General features: G+C 41.0%; 1 protein-coding gene across 9 annotated transcripts in view; it reads right to left on the reverse strand.

Moving 5' to 3' along the window:
• Positions 1–13,706, reverse strand: part of LOC102407486 (phosphodiesterase 4D interacting protein) — a 240,015-nt gene that overhangs the window by 171,996 nt on the left and 54,313 nt on the right. For all 9 annotated transcript variants that reach the window (XM_044944467.2, XM_025288006.3, XM_025288000.3 and 6 more), the window contains exons 2-3: positions 11,013–11,068; positions 5,698–5,843 (exon numbers count right to left, since the gene is read on the reverse strand). In XM_044944467.2, the coding sequence (XP_044800402.2) occupies positions 5,698–5,843; positions 11,013–11,068 (202 nt within the window). The remainder of the gene's footprint in view (positions 1–5,697; positions 5,844–11,012; positions 11,069–13,706) is intronic.

Here is a 13,706-nt window from a genome sequence, read left to right on the forward strand (position 1 = left end):
CTGACAAGTATGTATGTTGTAGCCTTTCTGTTATTTACTCAGTGCTTGATACGTAGAGGAGAGATATTTAAGATATATCTCTTACTGGCCTTTTCTCTTCATCTTTGCATCAAGTGCTCCAACACTTTGGCCACCTGATGTAAAGAGCTGACTTATTGGAAAAGACTCTAATGCTGGGAAAGACTGAATGCAAAAGGAGAAGAGGGCAGCAGAGCATGAGATGGTTAGATAGCATCACTGACTCAATGGACATGAATCTGAGCAAACTCCAAGAGATAGTGGAGGACAGAGGAGCCTGGCGAGCTACAGTCCATGGGGTCACAAGGAGTCAGACATGACTTAGTGACTGAAAAACAACAACTGTATCCTAGCTTGACTTCTGTCAATGGTTCCCAGCATTTAGCAGTAAAGACTAATCAGCGATATTAGACCTGAATGCTAAGAGAAAAAGACTTAGGACTCCACAGTTGAAAGTCAGCTGACCCCTGCTCATCAACCAGCTCAGCCTATTATTTTGTCCTCTCTCACAGCATCTGGCCATCCATCCTATCAGTGGAAGTGACATCCTTCATTTCTACAGGCCAAATCACCACTCAACCCCAAGGCACATGCAGGCAGACTGCCTTTCAGAGAGCACCCACACAGCTTTGAGAGGTGCTGCAGGTGGAGCTAGTGGTAAAGAACCCACCTGCCAATGCAGGAGACGTAAGAGACGCTGGTTCGATCCCTGGGTCAGGAAGATCCCCTGGAGGAGGGCATGGCAACCCACTCCAGTATTCTTGCCTGGAGAATCCCTTGGACAGAGGAGCCTGGGGGCTATAGTCCATATGGTCGCAAAGAGTCAGACACGACTGAAGCAATTTAACATGCACAGAACACACGCACACAGCTCTGCTCACCCTTTCTGCACTGCAGCAGATGCAAAAGGCGAACAAAGAGGAAGAGGTTGGATGGTACCACCCCCACTCCCACCACCAGCACCACAGCTGTTCAGAGGTTTGGTCCTCAAAAGCCATTTAATATTCCTGCAAACTCTGTCTTTTTTTTGGAAAAAAAAAAAAAACCCAAAAAACAAAAAACAGTAACCATGACAACGCGGAACAAAAAGGAAAAGAAAAAAAACCAAGAGTAGGCTGTTTCAATTCTCAGGCACACATTATAAGGAACATATTCTTTATCCACAGGAATGTCTCATATATTAGGTCCTAGTGAAACATTTCCATTTACACATTGAGAAAAGAGGGGGGTAAATTCATGTCAATACTGCTTTAGTAACCGTTTTTTGAAATGGAATGTTTATTATTTTATATCAAAAGCTATCCACTCAAGAATGAAAGAAACCCACATATCTTGGGGCAATTTTTACACAATATTCCTGTGCGTCCCAATTCCTGGGTAACCCCCAGGGGGCATCAGAGAGCTTTTTCCTTTTTTAGCTCACAGGGATGTGAGAAATCCTGGGTGCTCTTTCCAGGTCATACAAATTCCAGTGCTGTGCTCAGTCGCTAAGTCCTGTCCTACTCTTTTCGAACCTATGGACTGTAGCCCTCCAAGCTCCTCTGTCCATGGGATTCTCCAGACAAGAACACTGGAGTAGGTTGCCATTTCCTTCTCCAGGGGATTTTCCCAACCCAAGGATCCAACCTGCATCTTAGGTCCCTAGTGCTGGCAGGCAGGTTCTTTACCACTGAGCCACCTGCAAATTCCAATAGATAGGTTCTCTTGTGCAGACTTCCTTGGATCAAGCCAGGGCACAGGAAGCTGGCGGCGTGTGTTACATTGTCAGTAATTTTGTTTTTGGCCAAGCTTCCTTGGTGACTCAGATAGTAAAGAATCTGCCTGCAATGCAGGAGACCTGGTTTCGAACCCTAGGTCAGGAAGATCCCCTGGAGAAGGGAATGGCAACCCACTCCAGTATTCCTGCCTGGAGAATTCCATGGACAGAGGAGCCTGGTGGGCCATAGTCCATGGGGTTGCAAAGAGTCAGAGATGACTGAGCAACTAACACAATACTAAGGATAACCCTATCAAGATGCAGAGCACTTCAAGGGTTAAATCAGGAGTTTCAAGCAACAATGCCAGATTCTTGTTGAGAAGCAAACAGCTGTGGTTGAGCCAACTCGTGGTGCAAACAGTATCCAGATACCCAGAGTGCTCCAAGCCAGCAGCAGAGAATGTAATGCTAACCAACTGACTAGATCTCTTGGGCTCAGTACAGCCAAGCTACAGATTCTCAGGGTGCCATTTAAACTCCCTAAATTTATCTGAGAAGTAATCCAGGGATAAAAATGATAAGACAGAATCAGTGGTACGGGTGATAGCTCATGAACCACAGTGCTCAGTACATAGTTAACAGTGCATAAGCTTATTGGGATAAATGCTCTTAAAAGAGACACCATTATGATAAGAATACTCATGCTGTCGTTGTTCAGTCACTAAGTCATGTTCAATTCTTTGCCAGCCCATGGACTGAAGCATTCTAGGATCCACTGTCCACTATCTCCTGGAATTTGCTCAAATTCCTGACCATTGAATTGGTGATGCTATTTAACCATCTCATCCTCTGCCCCCTTCTCTTTCTGCCTTCAATCCTTCTCAACATCAGGGTCTTTTCCAATGAGTCAGCCCTTCAAATCAGAAACCAAATTATTGGAGCTTTAGTTTCAGCATCAGTTCTTCCAATATTCAGGGTTGGTTTCCTTTAAGATTGGTTTTATATCCTTGCCATCCAAGGGACTCTCAAGAGTCTTCTCCAGCACCACAATTAAAATGCATCAATTCTTCAGGTCTCAGACTTCTTTATGTTCCAACATTCACATCCGTACATGACTACTGGAAAAACCATAGTTTTGGCTACACACACGTTTGTTGGCAAAGTGATGTCTCTGCTTTTTTAATATGCTGTCTAAGTTTGTCATAGATTTTCTTCCAAGGAGCAAACATCTTTGAATTTCATGGCTGCAGTCACCATCCACAGTGATTCTGGAGCCCAAGAAAATAAACTCTGTCACTGCTTCCACTTTTTCCTCATCTATCTGTTATGAAATGATGGGACCAGATGCCATGATCTTAGTTTTTTAAATGTTGAGCTTCAAGCCAGCTTTTTCAGTATCCTCTTTCACCCTCATCAATAGGCTCATTAGTTCCTCTTCACTTTCTGCCATTAAAATGGTATCATCTGCATATCTGAGGTTATTTATATTTCTCCCAGCAATCTTGATTCCAGCTTGTGATTCATCCAGCCCAGCATTTCTCATGATGTATGTACTCTGCATATAAATTGAAAAAGCAGAATGACAATATACAACATTGACATACTCCTTTCCCAATTTTGAACCAGTCCATGGTGAGTAAAGTGTTCTGGTATTCCCACTTCTTTAAGAACTTTCCACAGTTTAGTTGTGTTCAACACAAAAGTCAAAGTCTTTAGCATAGTCAACGAAGCAGAAGTAGATGTTTTTCTGGAATTCTGTTGCTTTCCCTATGATCCAAGGAATGTTGGCAATTTGATCTCTGGTTCCTCTGCCTTTTCAAAACCCAGCTTGTACATCTGGAAGTTCTTGGTTCACATACTGTTGAAGCCTAGCTTGAAGGACTTTGAGTATAACCTTGCTAGCATGTGAATTGGTGCAGTTGTATAGTAGTTTGAATAATCTTTGACATTGTCCTTCTTTGGGATTGGAAAGAAAACTGACCTTTTCCAGTCCTGTGGCCACTGCTGAGTTTTCCCAATTTGCTAACATAATTGGGTGCAGCACTTACACAGCATCAACTCTTAGGATTTTAAATAGCTCAGCTGGAATTCCGTCACCTCTACTAGCTTTGTTCACAGTAATGCTTCCTAAGGCCCACTTGACTTCACACTGAAGGATGTCCAGCTCTAGGTGAGTGACCACACCATCATGGTTATCCGAGTCATTAAGACCTTTCTGGTACAGTTCTTCTGTATATTCTTGCTACCTCTTCTTAATCTCTTCTGCTTCTGTTAGGTTCTTACTGTTTCTGTCCTTTACTATGCCCATCCTTGCATGAAATATTCCCTTGATATCTCCAGTTTTCTTGAAGAGATTTATAGTCTTTCCCACTCTATTGTTTTCCTCTATTTCTTTAATTGTTCATTTTAAAAGGCTTTTGTATCTCTCCTTGCTATTCTCTGGAACTGTGCATTCAGTTGGGTATATCTTTGCTTTTCTCCTTTGCCTTTTGCTTCTCTTCTTTCCCCAGCTATTTGTAAGGCCTCCTCAGACAACCACTTTGCCTTCTTACATTACTTTTTCTTTGAGATGGTTTTGATCCCTGCCTTCTATACAATGTCACAAACCTCCATCCATAGTTCTTTCAGCACTCTGCCAGATCTAATCCCTTAAATCTATTTGTTACCTCCACTGTATAATCATAAGGGATTTGATTTAGGTCATACCTTATGGCCTAGTGGTTTCCCTAGTTTCTTCAATTTAAGCCTGAATTTTGCAATAAGGAGCTCATTATCTGAGCCACAGTCATCTCCTAGTCTTGTTTTTGTTGACTGTTTAGAGCATCACCATCTTCAACTGCAAAGAACATAATCGATCTGATTTCAGTATTGACTATCTGGTGATGTCCATGTATACAGTTGTCCCTTTTGTTGTTGGAAGCGGGTATTTTCTATGACCAGTGTATTCTCTTGGCAAAACTCTTAGCCTTTGCCCTGCTTCATTTTGTACTCCAAGGCTAAACTTGCCAGTTACTCCAGGTGTCACTTGACGTCCTACTTTTGCATTCCAATCCCCTGTAATGAAAAGGACTTGGTTTTTTGTTGTTGTTGTTGTTGTTGTTTTTAGTGTTAGTTCCATAGGGTCTTGTTGGTCTTCATAGAACTGTTCGACTTTATCATTAGTGGATGGGACAGAGACTTGGATTACTGTGATCTTGAATGGTTTGCCTTAGAAACAAACCGAGATCATTCTGTCATTTTTGAGACTCCACCCCAAGTACTGCATTTCAGACTCCTTTGTTGATTATGAGGGCTATTCCATTTCTTCTAAGAGATTCTTGCCCACAGTAACAGATAAAATGGTCACCTGAATTAAATTCACCCATTCCCGTCCATTTTAGTTCACTGATTGCTAAGATGTCAATGTTCCCTCTTGCCATCCCGCTTAAACACATCCAGTTTACCTTGATTCATGGACCGAACATTCCAGGTTCCTATGTAATCCAGGTTCAGATGTTCTTTATAGCATCAGACTTTACTTTCACCACCAGACACATCCACAACTGGGCGTCTTTTCTGCTTTGGCCCAGCCACTTCCTTCTTTCTGGAGTGATTAGTAATTGCCCTCCACTCTTCCCCAGTAGTATATTGGACACTCTCTGATCTGGGGGACTCAACTTCCAGTATTATATCTTTCTGCCTTTTCATACTGTCTGTGGGGTTCTCCAAGCAAGAACAGCGGAGTGGCTTGCCATTCCCTCCTCCAGGGCATCACATTTTGTCAGACTTCTTCGCTATGACCTTCTGTCTTAGGTGGCCCTGTATAGCACGGCTCATAGCGTCTTTGAGTTATGCAAGCCCTTTTGCCAATGACAAAGCTGTGATCCATGAAGAGGAAAGAATACTCATAATCCAAGCTAAACTTTTGGTCATATTATCATAAGACATCACTATCCCCATATGCCTTTCTAACTGGAATAATGATTCCTACCCATGTGACTTACCTTCTCAAAGTCTCGAAGAGCCTGGGTTTGCACCTGAAGAGGTCTTTCAAATGCTCTCAAGGAATGCCCCAAGGGGATCTTGTCACCACTTCTCCAGGTCTGTGACTGCACAGGAGGGCCTCGATCTTTGGTGTCACTAAGAAAAGCTGCCAGTGAAACAGAACAACAGAAAATTGTATCTAATAGTGGCATTATGATCATTCCAACCTTCACGTTCCAGCAGAATTTGGTTTCTGCAAAATATGAACCAATTCTAGGCCATACAGAAGCAGTTCACGTGAAGTAGCCTACAGTAGATCTTATTAACAGTGGTCCCGAGCGCAGCCCACTGGTTTATGTCCAGGCATCTTTATAAGGTGATGTTCCTGCTCCTGCCATCAGAAAGGGGAGTCTACTTCCCTAGCACACGAGTCTGGGTTGGCTGACTAACTTGCTTTGACCTAGAGATGGTGATGAAAATGCCTCTTGGGGATGAATTCCACAGACTGGGCCTTGAGAGGCTTTGCATTTCTGTTCTTGCCTTCTTAGAACCCCACGACCACAATGCTGGGAAGAATCCCAGATTACCTTCCTGGGGGATAAAGGCCAAGTCCCGGGGGAATGAAGATGCCAATCACCACTGCCAGGCACCTGAGAAAAGCTGTCTCAGATCTTCAGTCCCAGTCAAGCTGTGAGAGGATGGCAGCTGTCTGAGTAATTCAAGTGAGACCAACAGAAGAAATGCCCAGTTTCCCAACATCCAGGATTGTGAGAAATAATATATCATTGTTGTTTTAAGCCATGAGTGGGCAAACTTTTTCTTACAGGGCCAGATAGTAAATACTTCAGGCTCACAGGCATGATCTCTGTCACAACTACTCAACTCTGCCCTGGTTGCTCAAAGCAGATGCAGAGAATATGATAGAGAATGAGCATGACCGTGTTGTGATAAAACTTTATTTACAAATACCGGCAATTGGATCCATGGGTGGCAGTTTGCTGACCACTGTTTGAAGCCACTAAAAGAGTGGTGTGTCATATGAAACCAAACATAAATGAAATAGCTTTATTTGAAAAAAAAAATCAAGATACTAGCTAAGAAGTATCTCTACAAATCTCTTTACAGAGAATCTTTCAGGTTATAGTATAGGAATAATAACAAATGTAACAACCAACATTGTAACAAGTGTTACAAAATAGTTTCATATGAATTATTTCATTTATAAATTACTGCTGAGAATTCCCTGGTGGTCGAGTGGTTAGGACTCTGCTTTCTCTGCAAGGGGCCCAGGTTTGATCCCTGGTCTGGGAACTAAGATCCCACACACCTCACAGCCAAAAATAAATAATAAATAAAAAGTTATTGCAACCAGTGAAACAGACTGAAATAGACTGATGTGATTATTACATCCATTTTACTAATAAGTAAATAAAGGTTCAGAAAATTTTCCCAATACTAAAATTTTCCCAATACGACTAAAAGGGCTTCCCAGGGTGGCACTAAGTGGTAAAGAACCTTCCTGCCAATGCAGGAGACATAAGACATGCAGGTTCGATTCCTGGGTAGGAAAGATCCCCTGGAGGAGGGCATGGCAACCCACTCCAGTATTCTTGGCTGGAGAATCCCATGGACATTGGACCCTGGCAGGCTACAGTCCATTGAGTTGCACAGAGTTGGACATGACAGAAGCAACTTAGCACTCAAGAATGCATGCACACTGCTAAAAAGAGGCAGAACCAATATCACATCCCTTCTGTTCAACCTTTCTAACAGCATGCTAACATCATGTTATTTTAGCAGCAAAGGGGACTGTAACAGGCCTGAAAGGGAAAAACAGGCAAAGGGACAGAGACACAATCTTTCCATTAACCAGTGTAAGCACTCCCCTGGGAGAAGTTCATGAAGGCTAAGCTGCTACCAACCCTATGCCTGCCTTGAAGAAGTAACACTGTGGAGAATAAGAAATCGGGGCTTCCTTCAAGCACAGTACACAGATGACCTCTGACTAAGGCAGGCTTGGGGCTGTAGACTCAGGTTGAAGACAGAAAAACACATCTTTTCTTGACTGACAGTAAGAAGCAGTGAGCCTTTATTGCTGAACTTATTTAATCAGAAAGAATGGCAAACATCACAACACACTGAGCTCTACAGAGACTGTCAGTGCGAGCGACAGTGAGATGGGCTCTGGGTGACTCCAGGCCCACTGAGAGAGAGTAAGCTACACACAGACACACGGCTCCATCTGAAGGGGCCAAGAGGCAATAATGCCACCATATGCTCTTTTCCTTTCCTTTCTTTTTTCCCCCTTTTCCTTTTCTCTTTCCTTCCTTCCTCCTTGTACATGCTTGTCTCTCTTGTTGACAATTAATGGACCATGTATGCATGGGCACCAAAAACAAAACAAAAAAACCAAGTAGGACTACATTAAACTAAAAGGCTTCTGTTCAGCAAAGGAAACCATCAATAGATATTTGGCAAAACTAATACAATTATGTAAAGTTTAAAAATAAAATAAAATTAACAAAAAAAAAAAAGTAAAAAAAAAAGAAAGAAAAGGCAACCTCTGGGATGGGAGAGTACACGCTTCCCTCCCTTCTTCCCACTTTCTCTTTCTGCAAACTTGCTAGAAGAAATGCAAGAAAATGTCCCCAGATACTTCAATCAACTTCTCAGAATTTTTTTTTTTAATTTAAGAAAAGGGAATTCCCTGTTTTTAAAAAAGAAGTAAAAAGAATACAAAAAGTATTTTTTTAAAGGAAGATGACAATGAAGGGAAAGATGAAGAAGAAATAAAGATGATAAATAGGGTGGTTCCAGCGCAGTTTTATTTTCTGGTTTAGAAGTATTCAACTACTCATAACTACTCATTACATCACTGATTTTTTAAAAAATGAAATATAAGGCTATATGGTTTGGTTTTAAACTGGACACTGTACAGTATCTTTTCATTTCTATAAAAATAATATATTATCAAGTGTGTCTTTAGGTGGCCCTGTTCTTAATGGTATCTTTCAATAGCCTATAACCTTGCCTGGTAGAGTAGCAGGGTTTAAACTAGCACAGAAATTTAAAGCAGGTTTTATTGGTACATAGCACAGATTAGTTACAGATAAGAGTTGGGTTTTTTCCCACCTTAAATCGTGTTTGATTCAGTTTGTACAAAGTAATTGTTGTAATGTTAATTGTCTATCACACTGATTGCAAATTAATAATAATAGTAATAATAATGATGGTGCACCTGTTTTGTTGAAAACTTGATATTTCTAAGTAAATCCAAATGTTTAATTAAAATAAATTAGAAAAAATTACTTCTTACACATTTACATGAAATTAAATAAGGTGATTAAATGAAAGAAAATTTGATAAAGCAGAGCAATGTATTACAGTTGACTCATAGAATATGATAGAAAGAGAAGAGACTTCAAAGACTAGATCTGGACACAACAAAAATGTTTTTTAAAAAAAAAAGACTGGATATGAATCCTGACCACCTGCTAATTATAGGAATTTAGGCAAATCTTTTAATTTTGCTGAGTGCCATTGCCTCTGTAAAAATAGGAATAATAATGTTTACCTCTTAGAACTTTCATATAGATTAAATGAAACAATAAAAGTAGTCAACTTGCTTATAATAGGCAATTTCTTCTTTACCCTTCCACTCTTGCCCTAGTCTTTCAATTTTTACCTCAAAACAGAGGATCTTCATGCTCAAAATGAGTACGGTAGACCTTTAGAATTTATGGGTTTTACATACACAATTACAAATGCTAATTTTAAATGACTCCAAGTCCTTAACACATTCAAATTAAGAAGTTTTTTCTGCATTGTGCATATGAACCATCTGTGCTTCAAGGCTGGTATGAAAAGGCAAATCACTTAGCAAAGTAGGTAAAACGCCAAATGACTGAAAGTTTTTGTGTGAATAGCCCCCAAAAGAGAATTATTTTCACTTTGGTTTTGTAATTTAGGTAGACCTCTAGCTAATTTTAATGCAGGAATAATATATTATTATTACACATTAATAACAATATTTACAGGTGTTTATTGCTTGACAAGCTCTGTACTAAGAGCTTTTCTTTTTTTAATGTTTATTTATTTATTTGGCTGCAAGTCAGGTCTTAGTTTGAAGGCAATGGCACCCCACTCCAGTACTCTTGCCTGGAAAATCCCATGGACGGGGGAGCCTGGTGGGCTGCAGTCCATGGGGTCTCTGAGAGTCAGACACGACTGAGCGACTTCACTTTCACTTTTCACTTTCATGCATTGGAGAAGGAAATGGCAACCCACTCCAGTGTTCTTGCCTGGAGAATCCCAGGGACGGGGGAGCCTGGTGGGCTGCCGTCTATGGGGTCGCACAGAGTCGGACACGACTGAAGCGACTTAGCAGCAGCAGCAGCAGGTCTTAGTTGCGGCATGCAGATTCTTCTTTGTATCATCTGGGATCTTTCACCGTGGGGCACAGACTCGGACTCTCCTGGGCTTAGTTGCTCTGAGGCACATGGGATCTTAGTTCCCCAACCGGGGTCAAACCCACATCCCTTACATTGCAAAGAGGATTTAAAATAATTTTTTTTAATTTAAACTTTTTATTCTGTATTGGGGTATAGCCAATTAAGTGTTGCGATAGTTTAAGGTGAACAGCAAAAGGATTCAGCCATACATATACACGTATATCCATTCTCCCCCAAACTCCCTTCCAATCCAAGTTGCCACATAATATTGAGCAGAGTTCCCCATACTATACAGTAGGTCCTTGTTGGTTATCCATTTTAAATACAGCAGTGTGCACCTGTCTATCCCAAATTCCCTAACTGTCCCTTCCTCCCATTCTTTCCCCTCCAGCAACTGTAAGTTTCTTCTCTAAGTCTGTGAATCTCTTTCAGTTTTGAAAGTAAATGCATTTTCTTTTCAGATTCTGCATATAAGGGATGTCATACAATATTTTGCAGGGAGGATTCTTAGCCATTGCACCACCAGAGAAGTCCTCGAAGAGCTTTTCTAATCTCACTTATGAGGTTGACACCATTATTATACCTATTTTAATGGTATATTCGAGATTTCATTCTAGTGGAAGAATCTATTTTAATCATTTTACAAGTGACTTTAACTTGCAATTACAGAATTGCTAACAGTATGAAGAGTTCAAAATATTTCAGTTATGAGTTCTGCACTGTGCTGCGAAGGTGGGGTATTATATACTACCGTGGTATGTGCAAATTTTGAAATTCAAAAAAAGTCTGAAGATATAGCCATGATGATGGGATCTAAAATTTAAGAGATTTATGATCAGCAGGAGATCAAGAGTACAGCAAAGAAAGATCCATGACCTCCTTACCTGCTGCATGACTTGTTCTGGGTACCATCTCCCCATCATCTTCTGCAAAATAATCTCTGTGAAGAGAAGTACATCATTCATTAATGAAGTAACATCCCACACAGTGTTCGATTCCTTGGTGTCAAGACATCTGTTTTTATTTGTTTCTCCACAAGCAATCATTAAGCTGTTATAGTACTATGTATCAGGGTCAGGGTTAAGTGCTGGAGATACAAAGACATGTCCCACCCTACTGAGTATGTGCAGAGACAGCCACTGGTTAAACAATTCCACAGGCACTGAATTACTAGTGTGGCAAGTGCTCTGAAGGGATATGCAGAGTAACTTAACTACTAGAGAGATTCAGAGAAAAGAACATTTAAACTGAGATGAAGAGAATGTCAGCCAGATGAAAAATGGAAACAGAAGAGTATTCCATCATGAGGGAAAAGCAAGGACCCTGAGTCAGGGAGGAACTTGACCTGTTAGAGGAACAGAGAAAGCCAGGGCTGCAACCAGACCATGCAGGGCCTTGAGGGATGGCGTAAGCATGTGAGATTTATGTGCAGGGCAATGGAAAACCACTGAAGGAGTTTAAATGAGGAAATGAATGGTAATTGATCAGATTTAGACTTTAGATCATTCTGACTGCTGAGTGGCATTGTGTAGAAGGAACAAAAGCAGATGGAGAAAACAAGAAGCTGTGATAGTTTTAACTAAAGGAAAAGATGGTAGAAATGCAGAGAAGCAAAAAATCGATATGCTTAGGAAGTAGAATTGATTCAGAAAACTTGAGAAACAAACAAAAGTCTACTAATGGAAATGTTAAAAACCCTACGATGCAGTAGCAAGATCTATATTTGTCCAGCACAGTGAAGACCACTATCCCTAGAAGAGAAGGAAAAAAAAAACCTCAAAATATATTCAACAAATGCTTGTCAAGCACTTACTATGATTTTAGGCACTGGTTTTAAGCTCTACGAATGTAGCAGTGAACAAAACAGACCAAAACACCTGCACTCATGGAACTTATATAAAAAAGGAAACAAAAAAGGAAAATGTATAGTAACAATTGGGGACAGGTACTATAAAAAACTGGGGACAGGTACTATAAAAAAGGTAGGGAGTAGAAGTAGGGAATGCTGGAGGGATGCGGAAGAGGAGGGGGTTACAATTTTCAGTAGGCTAAGTGTCTCTGAGAAGCAATGATGTGGGTATTTGGGCAAAGAGTCTTCCAAGCAGAGAACATCAAGTGCAAAGGCTCTTCAGAGGAAGCATGACAGATCATTTCTGGAACAACAAGGAGGCCGGTGTGGCTGGGCTGAGCGAGTAGCAGGAGGTGAGGTCAGGGAAGTAATAGGAAGGCTGGGCAGGGGACAGATAATTATATAACGCCCTTCTGGACCCTGAGAGGAATTCAGCCCCTGGAGTCTAGTGCATCAAAAAAAGAGATGAACTGAGTGATGGATGTTTTAAAAGGGCTGGCTACTGTTTTGACAACAGACTGGTTGGGAAAGGCAAGAAACAGAGAGGCAGTTGAAATAATCCTACAAAGAGATGCTTTCAACATTTTACCTTACTCCTTAAACCCTCGGGTACTCCCAGTTAGTTGTCCTAAAAATAATTCTATAGCTGGAGATTTAGAAAGCTTCTCTTTTTAAAAATCAGGAGACATTCACAGGGAGGTGGAAGAGAGCCTGTCATTTATTTAGAAACTGTTGGTGTTCTTCCTTCTCTGCCTCAGGGCTGGATCTTGGCATAAATCTCCACTTTGCTAAGTTCCAGATGGACATAAAAGTACCAGGCAGAGCACACCAGATTACACACACCACCTGGCAATTCTTTATTATTCAAAAGCAGGTCACCAGCTTGTGCTTCTTCCAGGCCCTCTGCCCCTTTCCCTTCTCCACTTCTCATTAAAAATTTTCCCTGAGAGTGAAAAATGAAAGAGATGAACTACTTGTGGTTTCCCTCTGTTGAGAAAAAGTAAGGGAAGGATTTTGAAACTATCAGCCAGAATAATGTCTTGAAAAATGTGTGGAGAAAAAAAATACTTAGTTGCTGCTACTCATGCATGAATGGATTTCTTTATGTTCAGCCCACAGACCTGGGTAACCACTTCTGCCATCAGGAGCAAGATCATTCCTCAGGCCAAATTCAGCCCATCCAACATGCTTCATTTGGTCAACACAAGGTTGACCCATTCCTAACGTCTCTTGCAAAACGAATGGGTCTGGCAATACTGGGCCTGCCTTCCCACATAGAGGGATAACCTGCCGCCTTTAAACAGAAGAGACATGTTCTCCGGTTTGCCACAGTCCCTGTCAATCCCTGTTCTTGTAATCCCAGCTCATGTGCTCTTTTATGATACTGGCCTGGCTCCTTATAGATCTCTGAGGCTGTCACCCTAGTATAGATCAAATGCAGACAAAAATTTCACTTCTGCTTTAAGACACTGTCTTGAGTTACCTGTGTAGCTTTTTGCTGTTGTCTTCCATCGCTAAGTTGTGTTGCAAAGAGTTGGGACATGACTTAACGACAGAACAACAACAAAAAGCTACTAAGGGGCTTACAGGTCACTTTTACCTCTGGGCTTCAGCTTCCTTAAATATTTGTAAAAGAAATACATGAACTTCTAAGGTTCCTTCAGTAATTACACAATTCTATTCTAATAGACACTAGTAGCATTAAAACTCATTTTAATACTTTCTAAGG

The sequence above is a fragment of the Bubalus bubalis genome, chromosome 6 (genome assembly GCF_019923935.1).
Source record: "Bubalus bubalis isolate 160015118507 breed Murrah chromosome 6, NDDB_SH_1, whole genome shotgun sequence".
Classification (NCBI taxonomy): domain Eukaryota; kingdom Metazoa; phylum Chordata; class Mammalia; order Artiodactyla; family Bovidae; genus Bubalus; species Bubalus bubalis.